The 10,802-nt window shown below is 28.3% G+C and overlaps 1 protein-coding gene across 4 annotated transcripts in view; it reads right to left on the minus strand.

The window, feature by feature from the left end:
• The window catches only part of LOC149163090 (MADS-box protein SOC1-like), a 290,773-nt gene extending 285,173 nt beyond the window's left edge, over nucleotides 1-5,600 (minus strand). The window contains exons 1-2 of one of the 4 annotated variants that reach the window (XM_089437522.1): nucleotides 5,083-5,600; nucleotides 919-1,000 (exon numbers count right to left, since the gene is read on the minus strand). In XM_089437522.1, coding sequence (XP_089293648.1) covers nucleotides 919-1,000; nucleotides 5,083-5,264 — 264 coding nt within the window. In that variant the 5' untranslated portion in view covers nucleotides 5,265-5,600. The remainder of the gene's footprint in view (nucleotides 1-918; nucleotides 1,001-5,082) is intronic. The other 3 variants (XM_089437521.1, XM_089437525.1, XM_089437524.1) reach the window with 3 other exon arrangements.
• Between the last annotated feature and the right edge of the window lie 5,202 nt (nucleotides 5,601-10,802).

Raw genomic sequence — 10,802 nt, forward strand, 5'->3', positions numbered from 1 at the left:
AAAAACAAAAAAAACAGTAGGTAACCCTCAAACTTCTTGTGACCAGTGTCTATGAATCAGTGAACTGTGTCCATATCTGTAAAAATACCTTAAAAGTGAAATGGTTATGTCTAGGAGTTTATAGCCAAATGCACAAACAGAAGATGCACAATTAGAAATAAGATTAGTGTGCAAATATTATGAACAATGACAAGTCCACACTTCCTATGTTTTTATTTTTAATTTTTCTTTATTGAAAATAGATTTATAGATTTATTTATGCATAAATAAATTACCCCACATAGATTATGCAATCTCAACAACTAAAATATGCATATGCATATTTTAGTGATAGTTGTAAATTTCTGATCCCAAAATTGGACAGAAAATATGCCCTTGGGAAATAAAAAACTTAGAACTTGAACTGCCTCAATATCTGTGAAGCTGTCTCTTGAATTGTAGAGTCCCTGGCCAAAGGGCCACAAATACATAAGAGGATCCATGATTAGACAGCAGATAAGTGTGTAAACATTATGAAATATCCATATTTTTTCATAAATAAATAATAATAATAATAATCTAATTTTAAAACCATGATTAAATTTGTTAGGAGATAGAAAGACTATTTTTTCAAAAATTAAACTTTATCCTCCCTGGAATAAAAATGATCCTTTACACAAAAATTTGATTATTAAAAATTATGAAAATATACCTACTTTACTCTTTTATATTTAAACTTAGGGTCTTTAAAAAAAAATGCATATCTTTAACTATTATATCTATTCAAATTGTAATACATATCTTTAACTATTAAAACTACTCAAATTGTACTAATCCTTTTGTATTATACCCATAAAAAAATATCCCATATTAAAATGCTTACTCCAAATATAACATAAAATTTATTAATTTAAAAAAATATATAATGATAAAACATACCTGAGTATTTTCTTCTCTAACTGTGTTATTCATACTATTTTCATCCGAATATTTTCGATATCTTTCCACTATTTTCTGCATGCTTCACGCAACACAAATAAAAATATCATTAATTTTTTATTCAAAGTCAACCTAAAACAATTATTAATAAATACCAGCCTAGCGTCAAGCCATACTGGATATTTTTAATCTTAATTAAAATACAATGATGCATTTCAAAATATATTTAATTTAGTTAGAAGTGTGAATTCTGATCTGAAAGGTAATTTAAACAAGCAAATTACCGTATCAATCTCCAACAAAATAATTGATATAGAAATCATGCCAAGCCTCCATTATCTTACATTTGAATGTCAAAAAATTTACTAGCGAAATCATGACAGTTTTCCATATAACAGCATATTTATATAAACATCTGCCTCAATTCAATATTTATTTTAAATCTCCTGAACGCACTCTACCAGACATGAATATATTGGTTTCGTTTTTCAGAGATTAAATGGAAGAGGTTAGATAATCAGTTGAAATTGGACTTTTTCTTTCTAACTTCACTGTTAATTACAAGTCTTTGAACATGCTAAGTTACATTTCTCTGAACAATCAGTTAGCTGTAGAGTCTTTTACCTGAAGATTGATTAACAAGTAATCAGTAAAAATTGATTTGACCTTTGAACTATATTCTTGTAATGACTACTTTGTGTTCTTGACTATTTAAAGGTTTCTCAGCACTTGTTCTATCATCATCAAAAGTTTTCAAGTTCCCGAGTCTGGGTGGATCGTCGCCTCTACATGTTGGATAAGCTAAACTTGTTTACACAATTTTCTTACGAAATTTTTTAATAATATAAACAAAAATGAATGTGTTATATATATAATTTAAGAAAAAAGTTTGCAGTTCCAGAATTTGGTCCTTATTATAGGGAAGTTAAAAATGACTTTGGTATGTTCATCGCATCACAGCCTCAAATCTGTATTGAAGTTAAAAAAAAATCAAATCTTTTGAGCTGAATTTTCTAATTAAAATATAAAGCTTAAAAAAAAAATTGTAGGTTCAAATCTGACTTCCAAATTCCAAATATAAAGGTGAATAACCAAAAACTATATCTCTCCTATATCATTGATAATTATATATTAAAAAAAGTTAAATATAAAATATTATAAATAATCACAAATTAATCTTTAAGTAGATTAGATAAAAGTAGAAATAAATATGTTATATGTTTTTATATATGATCTATTTATATTTTTATTATTTTAATATCTTTTAAATTATTTATTTCTAAATTAATTGTAAGTTGTAGAAATAGTTTAAAATTAAGTTTTTTTTACCATGTTTCTCTTTCTGTTATATCAATATCTTGATCCAATTGCGAGAGAATAAAGGCAATTTATTTTCTAGTTTTTAATCTTAGATTTTATTATCTTTTTTTAGTTTGTGAAGTTGTGTATGATCTTCTAGGCTTGACCTGTGGCGAGGAGACCCAGGGGCATCTAAGCAGTCAAAGTCACCTTGGGGCCACACCAGCTCTTAGCTGACTGGATTTTTAACATGTCTCATCCCCTAGCACACGGCACAACCACCTCCATGAAGTTCAATCATGGGTCACCTTGCTTACCAGGCCCATCCTCAACCAGTTGTGCTAGTAAGACTTTACAATAAAATTCTTATTCTTTGTATCATACTTTATTTCTTTATTGTTTTTTACTATTATAGTTACAATTTTCTTTTTATTGTTTTATCATATAATAATTTCATTTAAAATAATATAATAGTTTTTACAGTTAAGAAATGATATTTTAAGGTATGAGTTTTATGCTTTATTTTTATAAGATAATAAAATTTAAAATGTCAATATACAAATTTTAATATGATGATGATGATTAACATCAGCTAAAACAAATATTAATAAAATAAAACTGGATAAAATTCATTTAAATTATTATTTTAATTAAAAATTCAAAATATAATAAATGAATTATTTCTTTTTAAATTTTCATTTTAAATTATCATTTCAATTGAAAATTAATAATTTAAATGATTGTAAGTTAAAATTTGTTATTAAATATAACTCATTTTATTAAAAAATTCAATATAAAATTTAAGGTTTATTTTTTTTTTTTAATATTATTTATTTCATTTTAAGATTATAATAATTACATTTTATTTAACAAAATATTTAACATTATAATATAAATAAGTTATATAATTAGAATTAAAATTTCAAATTTTATTATTTTCAATTTAATTAGGGATTTAGAAAATAAATAAAAATAAGATTTTGATATTAAAACTAAACAAAGTTGTTTAAAAGGATTATTTTAGTAAATAAAATCTAATATACTTTATTAATTTATTATTAATATAATATGTGTTAAAGATCTAAATTTTACAATTTTTTCAGTGATTTTAAATATTGGATTATAATATTAAAAATTTTAATATTATTAATAACTATGATTGTTGAGAAATTTCTAAGATGGAAAATGTTGTAGCTTAATTAATTATATTATTTTACAGTGAACTAAATAGGTAAATTTTACAAAATTGATGAATTTTAGTAGTTTTTTTTGGGTTTTACCCAATTATTAGTTCTAAATAGTCACAGAAATTTTATGTAATCAATATTTTCTAATATGAAATATAAAGATATATATTTAAAGGACAAAAAAAATTATAACTAAAAATTCTAAATCCATGTCATCTTTTTTCTTATCCATGCTAAAATTTTGATTTGACTTAAACATATTTAATATATAAACATTAAAGAATATTTCACAACTTATAATAATAAAAAATATAATATAATATAATTCTCTAAATTAAAATAATTAAAAGAATTGTCATCAATAATAATGACACTGATGAGAAACTTAAATATTGTAATAAATAATAAATGATAATGATAGAATACCTATATTATTATAAGATATAATACATGACAGCCACTAAAAAATAGACTTAAGAATACTCATTTAAAAACAAAACAAAAAACAAAAAAAATGATTAAAATGAAAAGAAATTACAATTAAAAATACAATATTAGTGGAAAAGCCAAGATAAAAGTACAGTTGGATAAAATACTAAATTTTTATTGAATATGTTAAATAATTTATAAAATTGAAATGAGTTACATAAATTATAAAATTGATGAACGATTTTAGATCGACAATGAATAAGTGCTCTGTTAAGACATTCAGGTGAACATTCATCAGATTTTAGATTGACAATGAATAAGTGCTCTGTTAAGACATTCAGGTGAACATTCATCAGATTTTAGATTGATAATGAATAAGTGTTCTGTTAAAACATTCAGGTGAACTTTCATCAGATTTTAGATTGATAATGAAAATAAATATTTTGTTAAAACATTCCTCAATTCCTCATTTGAATCCCCTGTATATTAAGTAACAAAAAATAATATAAAATAAATAATTTTTAATTTTATAAAAATTAATATTGTTTTTATATAAAATAACTCAAATTTTTGAGTATTTATCATTATTGAAAAACTCTCGAACCTAAAAAGTTGAGTTTATTAGGCAAACCATCTCTACCATATCATCTCCATGTTCGTTTGATCCACATTAATATCTTGGTCACGCTTTCATAACTTTGATAAAGTGGAGGTATAGAATTTTTAGAATTGGTGTTGGGCCTTTCCTATTTCAGGAGCCCTAATTCTGTTTGAAAGCTATAGTGGAGTCTAAGCATTACTTCAAAACGAATGAAACCCTTTGGAACATGACCCACATAACACCATAAATTTAAACTGCAAAATGTTTATTCGAGTACATAACAGTCAGAAACCCTACAATTCCAAAACCTGAGATAACAGCCATGGTTGTACCATTCAACAATCCACACCCAGACAGTTCTACACAGAACGCATTCATTTCTCTATGCAAATACGGTTTCCCAAAATCAGCTAGCCGACAAACGTACGCAAGCATAGAAAGAAAAATCAAACATTTCTAGCACAGAAAATCAGAAACCCATGAGCCTTCCAAAATCCAAATTAACAACCGGTTAATGTCATGACCTTTCAACACCCCACAACAACCAGAAAGTTATTAGCCAAAGCGGTTTTATTTCTCTGTGCAAATACCGCTTATGCAACAAAACAGCCATTGTAACCAGGACAGATACACATTGATTGTACACACCTGGGACTACCGAATTCATAGAGCTTCCCTCTCGGGGAGAAAACAATGAGTCCCACTTCGGCATCGCAGAGCACCGACAGCTCGTAAGCTTTCTTGAGCAAGCCGTTCCTGCGCTTAGAAAAAGTAACCTGTCTGCTAGTAGTGTTCTCGATCCTTTTCATCTGGGTCTTCCCCCGCACCATTCTTCTCCTCTCCTCTCCTTCGCCCTCAAAACAATCAATAACAGAGTCGCAATCGGACGAGATCTGGGAACGAGAACAAACGGCGAGTTTCCAACGAGAAGGGCTAAAATTGAGACGAAACAGAACCCAGAAGTTGGGACTTTGTAAACAGAGGGCCAAAAATAGTAATCACAGTAATTCCCTCCGCCCCTTAAGAATATTACTCCTTGATTACATGGGGAAAATACGATGCAAAACATGGATCTGCCTCTAATTAAACACTGGCTTGTGGTCCTAATTTGACTTGTGGTCCTAATTTGGTAGGTTTCCAGTACTCTTTTCTTTTTCTTTTTTCCGATTGTCTCACATTATCATACCAACATGTGCTGCTCGTATAGGTCCTGGCGTAAAATATAACGTTATGTACAAACACACCGTCGGAAATAACCTGGCAAACAGAGATCAACCAATAAACTCCCGGTCACTCACATGATAACCAAAAAAAAAAAAAGTGTACGGCTTGCTTAAATTGGACATTAACCAATGTCGTCCTAACTCCTCAAACGCCGTCGTCATTTGCACGTCGTCCACGTGGCCAGAAGTACGAATTACTTAAAATGCATATATTCTCCCAATGTTCGTCTCATCAGCACGCTCAAAGGGTTGAATCTTTTAAACTCTTACTTTATCTCAGGCGTTTTCTTATTTTTTTAATATTTTGCTGGTAATTTCAGTACGACGAACTTGTAATTTTCTCCATCAATAAATGCAATCACTGGTTTATGAGATTTCTGAAACCATCCAGATACGTTGAAATTTTTTAAATAACCGTCCGGCATGACGCGTTTGGAAGGGTGCAGAACGTATTTTTGAGGGCCAAGTTATTCTTGAAAACGTTATTAATATTTTATCAAACAACCAACACCTTTCCACTTCAACCTGGAACACCTTTCCGCTTCAACCTGGAACATACACTCTATAAGTACATAATGATTTTATCAACCAATAAACTTTAATTTCGAATCTTGGCCTGGGAATTTCAAAATCTGAAAATATCTACTACAAAACATTGGAATTCGAACCAAGTGCTACTACGACACTTAATTTTGAAATCCGAAAAGCTTTCCTTATCAGAGGTGACTTGCATTGAATTTATAGGGACTCCTAGTTATTCTAGTCTTGCAGTTATAACCATAATATTTGTAGAGTTGTATAATGCAGACAGCCAGAGGACTCTTAGTATGGAAGACAACTATGTGAGTTTCGGCATAAGCCCATGGCAACTTCCCTATCTTCGAATAGATTATAAGTCTCGACCAGGGAAAATTGAGATATTCTTGTTTGTATACTTTGAGGAGGAGCTGCTTTTGAATTTGAGGCTGAGCTTTTATGATAAATAGACTCTTCCAACACTTTGAAGAGTACAAATCACTGTGATAAATTTCTTTTTTAATGTATTTTGACTAATATTTTTTTTTTTTGGTAAGCTTGGTAGGACTCTTTTATTTTCATGTCCATTACATACCCTGCTACGGGGGAAGGGTAGCCCAAGATTTGAACCTAAGACTTCCGATTCGCTGAGACTTCATTTCCACGACCACTTTGGACTATTTTGACTAATATTTATTAAAATAATTAATTTTTTTTATTAATTTAAAATTAGAAAAATATCATTTTCTATATTAATTTTATAATTTATTAATAAATATAATTATTATTATTTTGCTGTGTTTGCAGTGGATATAGAAAATTTAAATTTGGAAAAGCTTTTATTTTATATATAAAATTTAAATTTAGAAAAGTATTTTATTTATATATATATTAAAATTATTATTAATTATTTTATTTTTTTGGATTGGAATTAAGTATAGTATGTTTTAAAGAAATTGTAGTTTTGTATGGTTTAAATCACTTTTTTTTAATGTATAAATTTATTCACTATGTTTAAAAATTCCTTCAACCTTAAATAATTAAAAATTGATAAATATAATTTTTAAAAAAAAATTAGTGCTTTCTTTATGATGTTTTAGTTATTTACATTGGGGACAATCATCACTAGAAGCTATCCATAATGCAGGTTGACTTATTATGGTTATTCAAGAAAAACCACCGATGAGTCTCCATTTCACTCTTACCAAATATGTCTTGGGCTATTAACCTATTTCCTTACATTCCATGAAATCAAATTCTTAGCCAAACAAAAGCAATTTTAAGACATACTCTAAAACTAAAAAGAAAATTGTCAACAATTCCAATTTATAAATACAATTCTTTTATAAAATTTGTAAGAAATGTGTATATATTTAACTATTAATGTAGTTTATGTTTTACTCTATCTATCACCAACCAAGTGTGTTACTTAAACACACACTTGTAATACTTTAAGTGGGTTAAGCATTCAAGTAAACAAAAATCTAATTTGTTAATTGTACAATTTGACCATCAAAATGAAATGAATCTAAAACATTACTGGAAACTATTTATTAACTTATTAAAATTAATAAATGTAGAAATGGTGTTAAAGAACTCAATTGTAAACATGAAAATAATGTAGATATCTTACCTTTTTTGGAAACTATTTTTGACAAAACCATCTAGAAATAGCCTTTCTTTGGCTCTTTTATGTTTTAGGAATTATTACAAATAGAAACTATAGACTTATAGATAACAATTTTGCATATTTTTATTCTTAGGCTTCACATTCTTAGTCTTTCTCTATTTTCTTTTCTGACATTAATATTGCAAGCTTTTGATTTTCCATTGGTAAATCTATTTAGGCCCCTTTTCACCTTTGATTGATTTGTTTTTTCTTGTTGATGCAGCTTGAGGTGCATGTGAGTGGACCATGCCAATTGAAGAGAACTCCAGAGTGAATTCGAATATGCACACACATAGAAAGAAAAACATATTTTTATTAAAGTAGGAATCAGGATACTTACACTTGCACAAAAACACCTATAGCCTAAGGAAAAAGAACCATGGAAAATGGATATGAGACCATTCAACAAAGGTTATTACCTAGTTTCCTTAAATATATGTCTACAAAACTAAGTGATCAATGAACATCTAGTGTACAGAGACTTTATATCAAATAATGTCATTCATATATGTGTGTGTGTGTGCCCACAAAACAACAAATTTGGCTTCGTTTGAAATGTCTTGTTCATGATGAGATCTCGTGAGATGCTCAATCTAGTATGATTGAATTCTCATAGGTGTCACCTAGAAGGGACAAGGGGCAGAAAACATATCTATTTCATACTCCTTAAAAGGAATGTCATTCATTAACTCACAATTCATTCATTTGATTAGGGTAAGTTGGATTAGAATCCAAGTCCAAATAGTTTCCTTGAAATCCAATGAATATGCTTCTATCTCTTATGAAAACAACATTAAAATTCCCACTTGAATGAAACAAACAATCTATCCATGAGTGTGCTAATGCATATCTAACCTACTTAGTTGAAAGAAAAAACCTGTTCCTTGTCATAATAAATTTGGACCACCATCTTTCTTGTTGCCACTTTCTCTCCCTGAGTGTATTAGCCACCCACCTTTATTGGATTATTTGGGGCAGAGGCCTATCACAGTGTCACTGACTCACCACTCACTTATGAAAGTTATCATATGTCACAATGTCATCTGTGGAATAAATGGAGTGTCACTTCGACTCCAATCTGCACCATATATCGAGTGTCTCAACATATCACTTAAAAGTTGTGAAAGATATGGCTCATGAAGAACCACATCTACCACCACTTATGAAATATTAAAACACTTTAATACATTGTACTTTATTCACTACAAACTCTATATGGTGGACCCCCACATTGATTCCATGTGATTATGATCATGGAGAGGATGCATAAGATAGTCCATCTCATAGTTTTACTTTGTTGGTCATCTTATATGTCCCATAAGATCTCCTTGGTAATATCTCAAATATACAAATGCTATAGCATGTATGAGTAAGGGACATTTGATTTCAGAATTATGAAGATTTTATTGTGAGCGTTCCATACAACATTACTTTTGAAGGGCAAAATTTTAAACATAAAGTTTCTTAAAGAGCAACATAAAGACCTAAACGTCAAGAAAAAAATGTATGATGGGTAAAGAGGAATCCAATCCAAATTCCAACCCTGTGAATCGTCATCAATAAAATTGTGAAATCACCCTACAATATGGAAAAATAATAAACACTAAAAACCAGAAAAAAAAATATATATTTTAGTTACTTGTAAAACAACCTTATTTAGAATTTCACAATTTAACTGAACACAGATTAAAAACAAACACAGTTTAAAATTTTCTCAAAGATTCTTTGAGATTTCAAACTGATTGAGAAATCCTCAAAACACTTCCAATATAGAAAAACTATATTATTAAAATCATACCAATAACCCAACTAACTTACTAAAACTTAAAATAAAAGATTGAATAGATGTAATCATTTTAAATCTCTTTATCAGAGGCCATCGTTTAACTAAATACGGATGGACTGGAATGGATGTAAAGACTATTATAGTTTTCGCGATTCGCGTTTCATTTCTTTCCAGAAATATTTGCGTGTATTTGTTTTCTCTCTGAGAATGATATTTTATAATATAACTAGTGAATTTGGTCGTCAGGGAGTACTGGGAGCGGTGACGTTTCTGGTCTACTTTATGTCGTTATCGTGAGGAGAAAATGGACGGTGATGTTTTAAATGGGCCATACAATTCAATATTGGGTGGACCTTAAGACCATAAGATGCTATTTTTCACTTTAGTGGGGTTATTAAAATTGAGGGGTGAACATTAATAAAAAGTACAAACAACATTTAAAATTGGGGGGTGAACATTAATAAAAAGTACAAACAACATTTATGTTTCTGTTTCTATTTCTATTCAACTCATTCATTCTTGTCCATTCATTACTATATATTAGTATGATGACAAAGCAGAACGTTACATAATTAGTATCTCTCATGAACTTTTTTATGGGTCTTTTCGTTTATCTTAAAAGTGGAAAATTCAAATATGATTAGAATCTTGGAAGACCATGTGGACATGTCCTTTGGTTGATCTCAAAAGTTGAAAACTCAAATTATTTTATTAAAATAATATTAAGGTAAATTTATATGTTGTTTTTATATTATTTTATAAAGAAGTGCATGTGGACGTGTCCTTTTGTTGATCTTAAAAGTTGAAAATTCAAATTATTTTATTAAAATAATATTAAGGTAAATTTATATGTTGTTTTTATATTATTTTATAAAGATTATAATTATTTAATAAAATTATATTTTAATTATAATTATTTTATAATTTGTATATTAAAAAATATTATTTATTTTTTAATTTATTAAAAAATTAATTATAATGGATATGATTTTATGTATGGAATTAAAGTTTTTTTTTTGGTAAAATGATCCTATAAGATATTGATTGTTTTAGGCATATTATTTAAAGCTAAAACCATCTCTTAGTCTTGCAATAAGACTTACTAATAGCTTAATTGGTGGACCGTTGACTCTTTACATTGATGGTTTACAAGTGAGATAGGTTTTACTTTCTT

This window comes from Pinus tabuliformis, chromosome 5_2, assembly GCF_031772625.1.
Source record: "Pinus tabuliformis cultivar Carrire ecotype Pingquan chromosome 5_2, CPIR1, whole genome shotgun sequence".
NCBI classification, from domain to species: Eukaryota; Viridiplantae; Streptophyta; class Pinopsida; order Pinales; family Pinaceae; genus Pinus; species Pinus tabuliformis.